Source organism: Astatotilapia calliptera, chromosome 13, assembly GCF_964374335.1.
Source record: "Astatotilapia calliptera chromosome 13, fAstCal68.1, whole genome shotgun sequence".
Lineage (NCBI taxonomy): Eukaryota > Metazoa > Chordata > Actinopteri > Cichliformes > Cichlidae > Astatotilapia > Astatotilapia calliptera.
Genome location: NC_137434.1, coordinates 738,440 through 752,274, shown reverse-complemented (window position 1 = coordinate 752,274; position 13,835 = coordinate 738,440). Strand labels below are relative to the sequence as shown.

At 42.2% G+C, this 13,835-nt stretch overlaps 1 protein-coding gene across 3 annotated transcripts; it reads left to right on the top strand.

The window, feature by feature from the left end:
* Window positions 1–13,498, top strand: galm (galactose mutarotase). 3 transcript variants are annotated; one of them, XM_026190754.2, is made up of 9 exons: window positions 1–115; window positions 1,024–1,210; window positions 2,066–2,220; window positions 3,268–3,381; window positions 3,520–3,612; window positions 5,236–5,317; window positions 10,016–10,166; window positions 10,282–10,456; window positions 13,167–13,498. In XM_026190754.2, the coding sequence occupies exons 2-9, from the start codon at window positions 1,024–1,026 to the stop codon at window positions 13,242–13,244; spliced, it is 1,035 nt and encodes a 344-aa protein (XP_026046539.1). In that variant the 5' UTR covers window positions 1–115; the 3' UTR covers window positions 13,245–13,498. The 3 variants fall into 3 exon arrangements, with proteins under 3 accessions (XP_026046539.1, XP_026046540.1, XP_080144416.1); XM_026190755.2 differs by having other exon boundaries at window positions 104–186; XM_080288290.1 differs by lacking the exon at window positions 1–115 and adding an exon at window positions 808–931.
* Window positions 13,499–13,835: the final 337 nt, after the last annotated feature.

The following is a 13,835-nucleotide window of genomic DNA, read 5'->3' as shown; positions in this document are numbered from 1 at the left end:
GTGGGCGTGCCCAGTAGCTTTGACGTCACCCATTGCGCGTCTGCGTCATCAGTAACGGAAGCAGGAAAACACGACCAGGTCCAAAGTCTAGTAATGAGTGCGTGAAGTATTCAAGGTAAGAACGCGCGGGTGTACTGCTGCTGCTCGGAGCGTGTCGTGCTGAATAACTGCTGACTGTAAAGAGAGGTTGAGCGTCATATCCTGTATACGCTAAACTGAGCAAACTTGTTGTGCCAGAACGCGATTGTCTGCCAAAAACTGATTTCCAATGTTTCCGTGTATTTTTCACGTGTAATATCATCACGTATGTTGGTAAATAGACTTCGGTGAACAGCGTTTACAAAGAGGTTACATGTAGAATTAAAAATGATCTGTTTGTCAAGTGTCTTTACAACTCTGTGTTATTGTAGTTTATAACCAATCCGCTCCTTTATCCCCACTTCAAATACTTTTACAGAACTATCGTAATATTTGCTGCCAGCGCTGCTCTTACAAAAGACATTGTTAATGTTAATGAGATTTGTTTTTTTACTGCAGAAATAAAGGTTATATAAAAGTCACTGCTGTTACTGTTACACGAATGTTGTTGTGGCTCCAGACTTTATGTCATCCATGAGGGATGCAGTTGACATATGTTTCACATATTATAGCCCAACACGTTACTTATAGCACTTTAAATACGAACAATCCGTTTTTGGTAAATACCGGAAATCAGTTTTTTGCAGACAGTCACTTTTTGGCTCAACACCGGTTTTACTATCTGTGTTGGTGTGTATGTAAGAGACACGTGGGAATACTGTAAGCTGGTATTTTGACTCTTTTGCGCACAGTCCAGTCAGCATTAATAGGCTTTACACAGATGTTCGTAGCCTCTGTACAAACTGCTGACTCTACTGTGAGCTAGAACAAGATATATTGAGCCTGTGGGAATGTAAGAGCTGACCAAACTTATTTGAGTTAAATGTGAAGTAACATTTTAACCATTATTTTAAGCTTATGTTCTGTTCCTGTGCTCGTTCCAAGATGACTCAGGTAAGCCATCATCCATGGGGAGAGTGGCCTGGCCAGGGCACCGTGGACCTGTGGGTTGTCCAGTCTCCTCAGGTGAAGGTGGAAGTCCTAACCTTAGGTGCCATTATCAGATCAGTGAGCTACAGAGGGAACGATGGACAAATGGAGGATGTAGTCCTTGGCTATGATAACCTGGAAGGTAGGAGGGAAAGTAACTTGTGTTGTTATCTGCACATAAACCGGTTTAATTGTATAAAAAGCAATGAGATGATTAAAGTGGTTAATTTAAGCACAAACTCCTGAAAGTGATGTCTGTTGTTCAGGTTCTCTAGTGCAGGCAGACGTGATCGTGGGTTGTTTTTTGCTTCACATGAATCTGAACATCAGGCGACGGCTAAAGTGAAGCTCATGCAGTAGACTTTCTGTGTCTTTTCCCACCCCTGGAAACACCCATTATTTGTTTAGTAAAGAGATGATTGTCACTAATATATTGGATTGGTGATGCGCTCACTGATCTTAACCTCTTACAACGCCCAGCAGTGTTTTTCAGAAACGTGCACATTATATTCCTGATACTTATTGTGTCACTAGCAGTACGGCCTGCAGCTCTGTCTCACTGCCACTTTCCAGTGTGTCAAGTGTTTAGTTTTAACACTAATGGTACTTGTAATAAACTGCCATGTAACAAAGATTCACAAAGAAAATAGCGGCCATTATAAGTCTTCTCTATAAATATACGAAAGCTGAAACATCATCACTTGTCTTGATTTCGAGGACTCCAGTTTTTTTTCAACATTGCATGCTGCACATCGCTGCACCTCTCATCACAGATCCAGCTAACACGTCTGCATGAAATAGGCAAGAGTGCACCAGTCTGGTCCTTATTCTGGTCCCCAGTTTTCACGGCTGAGTCCAGTACAGAATCAAGTTCTTCAGGAATTTTCAGTACTGGGTGGGAATCGAACTTGTGACTCCCGCCCCAAAAGTGTGTAGTCTTACCGCTACAATATCCAGCTTCCATATATCAATAAGAAGTATTATGCTTTGTTGTCAGGTTATGTATCAGATAAGCGGTACCTGGGCGCTGTGGTGGGCCGTGTGGCAAACAGGATTGCAAAGGGACGTTTTGTCCTTGAGGGAAAGGAGTACCAGCTGGATCTTAACAATGGACCAAATGCACTGCATGGAGGCCTGCGAGGCTTCAACAAGGTGAGGTCTGGTTAATATTAGTTTGTGCTCCAATCTTAACATGGAGCACAATTTGTGGAAAACTGTATAAATGATGTGTTTTCCCTCTGTGTACATGTTTCACCAATCACAGCTAAGTGTTTGACCATTATTTGTAATGTGTGACAATTTGTGCACACAGTGCAGAGCAGCTACCTGAACACGACTCCCACAGGCATCAATTATCCTGCTAACAATTTTAAGCTTTACTCCGTACGACTCTGGATACTGTAGCTCCTGTGAAAAAACCCTTAAATCAGAAGTACTGGACTCCGTGGTATAATTGTAAAACATGTAGCCTAAAGCAGATGACTCGTAGGCTGGAGAGGAAATGGTGTGTCACAAATGTAGAAGATCATCATCATTTGGAGAAATAGTTTGTTGCTTTATAGGAAAGCCCTCCGTAAAGCCAGAACATCTTACTATTCATCACTGATTGAAGAAAATAAGAAGGTTTCTCTGCAGCTCTGTAGCCAGGCTGACAAACAGTCAGAGCTCTGTTGAGCCAACCATCCCTTTAACGTTAACTAGTAATGACTTCATGAACTTCTTCACAAATTCTCATGTCTTTTAGACCCCAATCCTACAAGACTGCTCAAAGAAGTCCTGCCATAATTCTTCAACTAGTTTTGTTTTTTAAGGGGCTTCCTTCTCTGGGTTTAGACTAAAATGACCGACACAGGCTTTTAACACTAAACTACTGTACAGAGCTCTTCTTAGGCTTTTGGCATTGCCGATTCTGTTCTTCATGTTGATGAGTTCCTTCTGGCTCCACCTGTAATTTGAACAAATGAAAGAATGGCTGAAAAGAAGACTGGACACACTGCCCTTTTTTACATGTGCAATCCACGCCACAGGAAAACCCTCACACATCAAAAACAGCAGGGTTGGTCTCACAGAGTGAAATATACACCCATCACTTCACAACACCTACTTGTTGGCAGCTGTAGATTGAATTTTACTGAGCTCTGTAAGCTGCACTTTATGTATCCTGTGTACTCCACGATTCATGTGTGTTTGCTTCTGCAGGCTATCTGGCTTGCTGCAGCAGTGGAAGGTGGTGTGCAGCTGAGTCTTACCAGTCCAGATGGAGACCAGGGTTATCCTGGTGAAGTTCAGGTCTCTGTCTCCTACACACTGCAGGTAGACACATCTGGTTATGAATTCATACTACTGCATCCCAAATTTCCTTTTGGCAGAGCTAATTCGACGTTGCTGTTTAGTGATACTCAGACATTTGTTTTGCCAGCACAGATATTGAGTTTGAACTTGTTTGCTCAGGGGGAAGAACTAACTGTTGAATACCAAGCACAGGCTAACAAAACTACCCCCATCAACCTCACCAACCATTCCTACTTCAACCTGGCCGGACAGGTAAGTGACATGGACACGTTTCTGGGTGCCTCTGCACAGTGGTGTTTGTGTGGTTGGCACTGCTAGTCTCCTGGCTTACAAAACAATATTTTGCCCACTAGGAAGTGTGGTTTCAGTGTGTTGCCTCTGCTATGAACGGGCAGTCCTCTAAACTCCTTCCCCACATCCACACTCTGATTCTTGGTCCACAGGTGTAACGACAGTAACACAATCAGAATCAGAGACTTTATTTATCCCCAAGGGGCAGTTAAGATACAACAGAGCAGCATGACGTTGAAGCTAAGGACAGGGCGTAAGCAGGCAATAAGAGTGAGATAATAAATACACAGGATATACACAGTTTTAAAATTACAAAGCTGTTAAATTAAAGTGACTGAAAGGTGAATAAATAACTGTAAGTGAATAAAGTGTGGGCAGTATAAAAAGAGTGTAGAGTAGTTTATGTTTCTGGTGTGGGAAATGGTCTTATTGGAGTTAGAAAGCAGAGCTGCTTAAGGGGACAAAGGTGGCGCTCCTCAGCGGAGGCGTCGCCCAGAGGGCAGCCACTGAAATGCGGGGTGAAGAATGTGAGAGGGGTCGTTGATGATCAGGCTGCCTGTCTGAGGGCCTGTTGCTGAAAACCTGAGCCAGAGTTCTGACAGGCCAATGACTGTAGAGCACACTGATGCAGTGTGCTGCAGTCTGTTCCTGTATGAAGGCTGAGGGAGTGGAACCAGCAGCTGATGGAGAAGGTCATGATGCTTTCCAGGAAGGCGTAGGAAAAAGTCATCATGATGGCTGTGCTGACTCCAAAGGAGTTGAGTTTCCTAAGGAGGTGTAGCCGTTGGTGGCACCTCCTGAGAATCTCCTCTGTGTTAGCAGAGAATCTCAGGAGGTTGTCAAAGATGGTTCCCAGGTATTTGTACTCCTCAACCACCTCCACTGGCTTCCCATGGATGGTGGTGGTGACTGAAGCAGCCAGTCCATGTCTTTGGTTTTGCTCACGTTCAGTTCGAGTTTGGAGCCGTCACACCACCCTACAAACTCCTGCACAGCGGGCCCGTGGTGTTGTGAGTGCCTGACAGCAGTGACAGGAGAACAGTGGAGGTGGAACGGAGACCGGAAAGAGAGTCGTTGACCCGAACTTTCTGAGTCCTGTTGGTTAAAAAGTCCAATATCCACAGTAACGACACGGGGAAAGGTTAAACTGCAACATCTGCTACGAGGCACCATCACTTTTACTTCTTCACGATGTACAGATATAACAATGAAAACATATGAGCTCCGTCTTTAATACAACCCAACCTCCCATCTAGCTTCCTGTTTACTGATGACATCATTTCCTGTTACATACTATATGGATTTAAAGGTGATTCCAATGAGAAATCTAAAATAGCATTCTGCCCTAAATTAATTTAAACTCGTGATATCAAACACTGATACTCTCAGTCAGTTTTTCACAATTTTATTTCGTAAACTGTTAAAGGAGGAGGCAGGCCTATTTTGGCAGGATGTTCTGGTATTAGTGAGTGTTGGTTGAGTCTCAGACAGATCAACCCCTTCCTCCTCACATCAAGATGAGTAACGTGGCTATATGTATGGAGAGGATGACAGATGATCTGAAAAATCTTATCTGTGCTCCAGGGTGTAGCAGATATCTACGACCATCAGGTGTCCATCACTGCACAGTCGTACCTGCCTGTGGATGACACATCAATTCCTACAGGTAAAGATTTACTTCAATCCTCTTTAACTGCAAAAGTCAATGGAATGAAGTGGTTTATTTAACAGATGTCAAATATAAAACTGAATGATATAATAGGAAAATTCTCATTAAATAAGCAAATAGAATTAATCAATCTGTCAAAAGCATACAAGCATATTGGTAGTCTCTGACAGTTTGGTGCTTCAAATCACTTCAGTTACACTGTCTCGGGAACAAGACTGCAGACTTTATAATCAGTTAAAGTACATATCCATTTGACTCTTTAGCTCCCCTCTCAGTCCTTGAACTTCTCATGTTCTCCTGGCGTTCCACGTATGCCCTGCCCGTTAGCATCTCGCTCCCTGGTTCAAGGTTGAAGGTTCTTTATTTGTCACATGCATAGTTATACAAGTATAACACACAGTGAAAAGTAACCTGACACGCTCCTCTACATGTGCAAAAATGGGGGGGGGGGGGTAGAGGAAGAACATTATATATATATAGTATATACATTGGGTGAATGTGCAGTAGTAGCAGCAAGCAGGTGAATTCTGTACATTAATATGAATAGACATCTGACTATTTTACAGGATAGACAATATAAACATATTTAAAATTAAAGGAATTTGAAATGTACATTATGTGCTGTTACGTGCTCGACTCAGGGACATCTTTGCACAGTATCTGGGGTCTTTCCTGTGGTAGATCCCAGCCTCTGCTGATTTGGGGGAAAGGGCTTGTTCCTGTGCCTCCAGGGTTGTTCTCTATACTGTCAGCTTTCAGCTCTGTCCAGCCATTTACAGGATTTCAGGATATCAGCAACTTCTTTTTCTAGTGGGATTGTTGTAAAGCAATGATTCCAGTATGTGTTTTTATTAGTGGGAGGCGTGTCAAACTCCAGTCCTCCTGAAACTTTTCCACGTGTCCCTGCTGCAACACACTTGAATACAAGTAGGTCATTAGTAGAGATGGACCGATCGATATTACGTATCGGTATCGGTCCGACGTAAATTACTGGATCGGATATCGGAGAGAAATAAAAAATGTAATCCAATCCATTAAATATCAGAAAAGCACCTCACAAAACTTCAAAACTTGCAACATGGCGTAACTCGCCTCATAACTGTAGCACGTCGCAGCAGTGTGCATCACGTGATAGAGCGGCTGTGAGTATTTGTAGCCTCGCTACCAAACCGGCATTTCATCTCCGACAAAGTTATCCCAGAGAGAAGTAAAGCAAGTGTGTAAGTTCATCTCTGAGTGTTTGCAAAGCATTCCCACGTTAAGCTTAACAAGCGATATATGGAGCGACTGCCTCTCTCTCCGGCTGCTACTTCAATCATGAAACTGCTTAATGATCAGCTGATCGGCTTTTCTGTCGCGACTCCGTCTCTCTTCTTTGTTTTTGGTCCACTTTGCACCAGAAAGAGGAAACCAGCGGCTGAACAACAGCAGCACGTTTAAGCTTGATAAGCTGTTGTTAGCATGTATTTAATATTACTTTCTACTCGAGGATCTTTTTCTACACAGCTGACGTAACTGTGCAGGGGCGGATCTAGCAAAGTTTAGCCAGGGGGGCCGATAGGGCATTAACTGGGAAAAGGGGGCACAAAGACATACTTTTCTTTCTTATTCTCATTTAAAATGTCGAGCTTTTAATAAATAATCCGAATCTTACACCCAAAGTTTTCATCTGATGTAAAATGTATAGAAGTCCATTACTGTATATAGTAACTGTTAAGTCTAATATACCCTAGTAAGCTATAGTATTTTTTCCTTTGGGAAGATACTATCTGTGCAGTCTGCAGTTCTGTTGAAGAAAGATGTTGAATCTATTTAATATTTCTTGAAAAATAATTTATTTCCATGCATTTTTTTCACACTGCATCAAATTAAAGTTGATTATGTCGATTAAGCATCATGAGGTGGAGGGTGGGGGGTGGTTCCCTATTTTTTTATTTTTTTTGCTGGGAGTTTTAGAGCCCTATTAGTTAGGTTGCTTAATATTTCTGCTAAGTACTCTTTAAAATACCAGAATAGGGAGGATGGAGCAGGTTTAAGTTTATTAGATTGATCAGTTTTGCTGAACTATGAAATATTTTGGGTGCAGTGTATTTTTTACATACAGGTATAACAGAATAGCTTTAGTGTTGTTGTTGTTGTTTTTTAAAACTTGAGTATGAACTTGTACAAAAAGCAGCAAGATATTAAAAAAACAGTTCCATTGATCAAAAAACACTATATCGAATTCATATCGGTATCGGCAGATATCCAAATTTATGATATCGGTATCGGACATAAAAAAGTGGTATCGTGCCATCTCTAGTCATTAGCGAGACTCTGTAGAACTTGACTGAATGCTGAAGGTGGCAGGTGTGTTGCAGCAGGGACACATGGAAAAGTTTCAGGACAGCAGCCCTCGAGGACTGGATATGGGCTCAAAATGTGGTCATAAATATTTTGTACTTGTAAAAAAGATTTGTATGTGTAAAAAGAATTTGTGTGTGCGTAAAAAAGATTTGTGTGGACTTAGCCAAAAGAAAAAGTATGAATTTTGACCCTATTTTTCTTCCTTTCATCTGATTGGTCAATGTCATGTCAATCACAAATGTAACAATCCAATCAGAGAACAGATGGGTTTGGCTGTCGAGGGGCGCTTTTTTTGAATTGCAGGTCTTTGAAGGGAATAAATGCTCTTTTACATGCCAACCCAGCGTTTTCCTTCATCACCACTAAGGAAAACAGTCTGTGGTCGTCCGAGTGTGGTGATTTTTGTGTCACAGGTCTACGTGTTTAATACAGGGACTTCCACAGCCTTTTCAACAGCGCTGCGGACCGCGGGGTGGGGGCGGGCAGTGTTTTGGAAATGACAGTCTTCATTACAAAGCTTTCTTCGTTATGAATTAGCATACATGTTTTTATTGAACATTTGAAGAACCAGCAAAAAAACCAAAACTCTTGTAGAGGACATAAAGTCAGAGATAGAAAAGACAAGGAGCAGGTGCATCTAGTACAGGTAGAGCTGCTGCAAAAACCCACAGAGCTCAGCAGCCAGCGCAACAAATTCTGGATCCTTTGCTTTTAGTTAGCAGTTAGCATTAGCAGCACATCCTGCGTCCGATGTGAAAGGACCTTTATGCTGCGCACTGTGACTCACAGCAATGGTCCTGGGTCAGCCCTGACTTTGTGTTAAACTAATCCTAAAGTAATAATGGTATTTCTAACCACTGATATAGCACAACTTTTTCCTTTCAACAGCTGCTGAAAGTTAGGGGACCTAGCTGCTATCGGATATTTATATAGCGATCCTCCAAACTGTATCACCCTTCAAGGACCTGCAGTTCAAAAAAGCGCCCCTCCGGCAGCCAAACCCATCTGTTCTCTGATTGGATTGTTACATTTGTGATTGACATGACATTGACCAATCAGATGAAAGGAAGAAAAATAGGGGTCAAAATTTGTACTTGTCACTTGCAGGGTTTTTTTGGCTAAGTCCACACAAATCTTTTTTACGCACACACAAATTATTTTTACACATACAAATCCTGATTTACAAGTACAAAATATTTACGACCACATTTTGAGCCCATAACTGGAGTTCAACACCTGTGATTTAGTGTGAGACAGGCAGAAAATCTCGGCTGAAAACTTTCTCTTTAACCTGCCGCTGTGACCACAGTTTTCACCCTACAGTGATCATTTTACCCTCAAGATGTAGCTACATGTGTCGTTTTTTCAACGAGTCCTTCCTCAAAGCCCAGAGATGTGTAACTTTTGAACTGGAGCCATTTGGTTCAGTCATCCTCTGCTCCCGTTTACTCCCTGTTTAATTTTTCCAACCAGTTTTGGAAAGAAAGAAAAAGACATCAGTTTTGAACTCGCTCTCCTGACCTCAGTTCAGCATAGAGCTATGTGCTGAATGTTACTGACAGTAAAAGAACACTGTGCCTCTTTGTTAGGTACACTTTTGTTCAGTCTACAGCAACAAGCTATTTTGGTGCAGCGCTGCTCTCACAGACTGACAGAGAGAAAAGTGGGTCTTTTCTGATGTCCTGCCTCCCTCATTTGAGTTTCATTTGTGGATGGTTTCGTCTGTGTCTCACCATAGTGTGGCTCTCCATGTTTGTGGCACTCTCACAACTGACCCATCTGGTACATGCAAGTTTGAATTTTTACAATCCCACTGCAGTCTCTCCAGAAATGACAAATTCTAGTTATTTTCCTCTTTAGTATGCAGGTGCTTAACTATATAAACCAAACCCACCGTTCGTGAGCTCATGTGAAGGCCACATAATGTTTGGAGGCCTTTGATTGGCTCTTGGACTTGTTGTATGGCTGGCGTTCTATCACAGTAATTCAGAAACCTCCCAGAGGTCACTGTGGGGATGAGAATGACGAAGCTAAGATCCTGTGGGATTTTCAGATACAGACAAGCTCCTGATGGAAACCACTGGACAATGGTGATAAAGCAGAGGAACGTGCCTGTAGTGCGAGATGCAGCTAAGTACTAGGTACAGCAAAGATAGTGTGCAGAACGCTCACTAGCAAATGATTTAGTTTGCTAAACATGTTACTTATGGACTTTTTGTCATTTAATATATCTTAATGCTCCAGTAAATAACTCGTAACTGCAATAATTCACCTTTATAGAATCGATTGTGTGACATTAATTAACATTCCTGATACGAAGTCATGAATTAATTCACTAAATACTAACAGGAGAGATCAGAGAGGTGAAAGACACACCCTTTGACCTCAGAGAACCAGTTCTCATTGGCCCTCGTCTGAAGGAACTTCAAGGCCCAGGGTTTGACCACAACTTCTGTTTGTCATCACCCGGAGGTCCATGGACAGAGAAACGCGCTGCCAGGTTTGACACAGAAGTCATTTTCTAAAACATACTGTAGACACATGTGACATCCACTGAAGTTAAGGAGGACAAATAAGTCTCATCTTAATTGTTTATTTATTTATTCATTTTAAAGAGTCTGTCACCCAGCAAGTGGGCGTGTCTTAGAGGTTTCTACTAACCAGCCAGGAGTCCAGTTCTACACTGCCAACTTCCTGGATGGCTCCATCGCAGGAAAGTGTGGTTGTAGGTACAGGAAGCACAGCTCCTTCTGTCTGGAGACGCAGAACTGGCCTGATGCTGTTAACCAGGTATGATGAATAGAAACTCAGTGTTGTGTTTTTTCTCTTGTAGATGGAAGTTAGCCTTCGGTCAAGTTCACTTCCTGGCCTTACATGGATAGGCATGTAACATATCCTTCACGTTAATCTGCAGAGCTCTCTAGAGACTCATCTGTCTGAGACTCTTTGATTGCTCCCATCTCCAGAATAGTTTTTAATTCCTTCACGCCTACTTTTCATTGACTTCTAAACTCTTGAATGCATTGTCACACTTTGGCAAGTCTATAGGTATATATATTATCTAGGTTTATGCCTCCTGGTAGGGTAGACAGCAAAATGCTGTTGTGGCATGCAAACATATGCTCTCTTGGATGGTATAAGTTGGTCATCACAAATGAGCAAAGTGTGATTGGCAATCTGGCACCTGAGGCCCCAACTTATCAGATACCAAAGTCATTCAGCAGGCTCCTCGGAGAAACGGGCTTTGCCTCTCCAAACTTTTAGGAGGTTGAAATCTGTGTTGCTACACCTCTGTCAGAGAAGACAAGCTCATAAGTATCACAGTCCATACATATAGTCACTTTTCCCTGATTGCATCCATTGTCATGTATGATCTTTCAAAGTCTTCCTCAGAACTCGACCAGACCGTATGTGTGGTACTGACAAACAGTCATCCAAACAGACGTAATTAACCATTAGTCTGCTCAGAATCTCCTTTGGGATTCCAGCTCTGAGGATAACCTGAAATAGTGTCCATGTAACTCCCTCTGCAGAAATGTTGTGAGGTTGCATTACTTTGGGATATTGATAATAGGGCTTTGGAGCGTGATGTCACAGGGGTGGGCGTGGAAAGGATTTTGGCCCGATCCGCCATTTTGGGGGTCTAAGTAAGGAGCCAAAGCATAGCCATGGTTCGTACTTGCTGTGTGCTCGGCTGCAATGTTCGATCTTACGACCGGCACGGGAATAAGTTTGGATTGTCTTTTTATGCTTTCCCAACCTGGAAGCAACATGAAGGAGCTCATGTATCGGATATTACCAAACGAAGGCGTCTAGCCTGGATAGCAGCCGTGAGACGAGCTGATATCAAGTTCTGTTACGTCTCCAGATATCAGCTGGTGTGCTCAAGACATTTTCATTCCGGTAAGTTCTAAATATGTTCACATCACACTTTATAGCTGAATAATATCATCGTCTCGGAAGTTATAGAAATTGCGATCAAACATCGAATGGAGTGACTTGATTGGTTGATGTAAAGACAATAAATGAAATGAGACAGGAAGGACACAAATTGGCGTTAATAATTTGCCCGATTATCAATGTGTTAACTTGCATGTACTTTACAATTATGGGCATATAATATGATAACGATATTTTAGCAGTTAAATGATAAATGTGTAACATTAATTATGGTGGGGGGTGGAAAATGGCTATTTCACTCGATGCACTCCAGCTGACTTACTTTGACGACGTACTCAGAGTTTGGCGGCTTGAAAATAGCCAAATCTTGCACCCAGCCATTTGTAAATTGGATGTGCGCCTCCAGTGACTTGTAATTACGAAACTGGTTCGCTGTGTAAGCGCTTACTCCACAAACAAGATACGTGAAGATATCGGGGTAGGACAGTGGCGGTAAGTCGTCTGGGTCTTTACTCCACCGCCGTATTTCATATGGGTCCAGATTTGCGATGCACTCTATTTTTTTCCAAGTACCGCTGCTTCGCCTCTGGACGCAATCGGTCTCTATACCGTCCGTTTTCTTTTGAGCTGCTTTTAAGCATGTTTCTTGTCGTCGTCGTTCCAACACAGTGTGTTTGTTTTGATTCGTAGACCCCGAAAATGGAGCTGCGCTCCCACAATGCAATGCGGCGTGACGTCAACTCCAAAGCCCTATGATAACATTAGCCCTGTGCACTACAGTTGTATGGCTCAATGAGGTCTGTATCCATATGGACAAAGAGCACCTCCATTGATGACAGAAGGTGCACAGATGCTTAAACTGACTGGCTGAAAAAACAAAACAAAAGAAACAACGGTGGCATTGAGGGTGGGCTAGACATTAGCAGCTCAGATACCTTGAACACCCGACCAGTGTGTTCATGATCTGGTTCATTGTTTTATCATATCCTATCTAACTGCCAATTTGGTATAATGACCTGCCTGGAAATTAATTTCCTGCTTTTATTTCACCAACAGCTGAGTAATATCTGATTGTAATTTCATGATTTATTCCGTCTGTCCTTAATCAATATGCTTATGTCTACATGGTGACCATTGTTTGTTTTTGTTTTTATTACCTGGTCAAAGACAAAGTGAAGACTGCTGCCACAACACTGGAAAGTATTCTTTGGGGTGTGTTATAGGAAGTTGCAGAGCCTTCTGTCACACCACTGATTCTTTCTATCTCTCATACTGACTGAGCACATCTCTGATGGCTGTGGTTGCACTTCTACACATTACCCCACCAGTCCATCAAACCCTGGCCAATACCCCAAATCAAACAGTATGCAAACACTCATTAACTGCTTACTGAACAGCAGTGAAAACAAGTTTCCTCGTTGCTGTTTGGTTGTTTGTTTGGTTAAACAGACTAATGAGAATTAAAATAGAGTGTGTGTGTGTGTGTGTGTGTGTGTGTGTGTGTGTGTGTGTGTGTGTGTGTGTGTGTGTGTGTGTGTGTGTGTGTGTGAGTGTGTGTGTGTGTGTGTGTGTGTGTGTGTGTGTGTGTGTGTGTATTCAGCCTTCATTTCCTGACTGCCTTCTGCGTCCTGGAGAGAACTACCATCACATAACTCGCTACACCTTCACAACTGTCTGATCTGACAGACAGAAAAGAAGAAAATTTCATCGTTTGCAGCAGATTGTTTCATTTCCTAAAAGTCTGCTTTTTTATTTTGAATATAATTTTTGTTAACATTTTACAATATTTTGTTAAGCTTGTTTTAGTTTGAGCATCACAGAACTGATGAGATAAAGAAAAAACCTTCATAGTTCAACATGACCAAACTGTTATAATTTGATTTATGATGATGTGCCATACTTGTCATATTAAACACAATATTGATCAAGCGATTTCTCTCGTGCTGGTGCTTTGTTTCAATGTGTTCTCTGAAGAGGCTGGCATCGTGGCTGGTTACTGCTGTCACCTCGCACCAAGAAGGTCCTGCGTTTAAATCCACTGGTAGGCTGGTCCCGTTCTGTATAGATGTATTAATGCATGCTCAATCATCCAGGTAAGGAAATCCCAGAAAGGTTGATTCTGTTCATCTGAATGTAGAGTTTTCAGTGAGAGAAACATTTCATCACTCATCCAGGTGACTTCTTCGGTCTCAGCTGACTGCAGGTTTCCAACCGTATAAACGTACAAACAGTAAACGGCACATTTGCATAATGACAGAAATCAGCACCA

Excerpts from the sequence above, each read along its gene's own strand:
- galm (XM_026190754.2), top strand. The coding sequence starts at position 1,024 with ATGACTCAGGTAAGCCATCATCCATGGGGAGAGTGGCCTGGCCAGGGC. Across the intron at positions 5,318-10,015 it reads TGACACATCAATTCCTACAG|GAGAGATCAGAGAGGTGAAA; the intron begins GTAAAGATTTAC and ends AAATACTAACAG. Across the intron at positions 10,167-10,281 it reads ACAGAGAAACGCGCTGCCAG|AGTCTGTCACCCAGCAAGTG; the intron begins GTTTGACACAGA and ends TTCATTTTAAAG.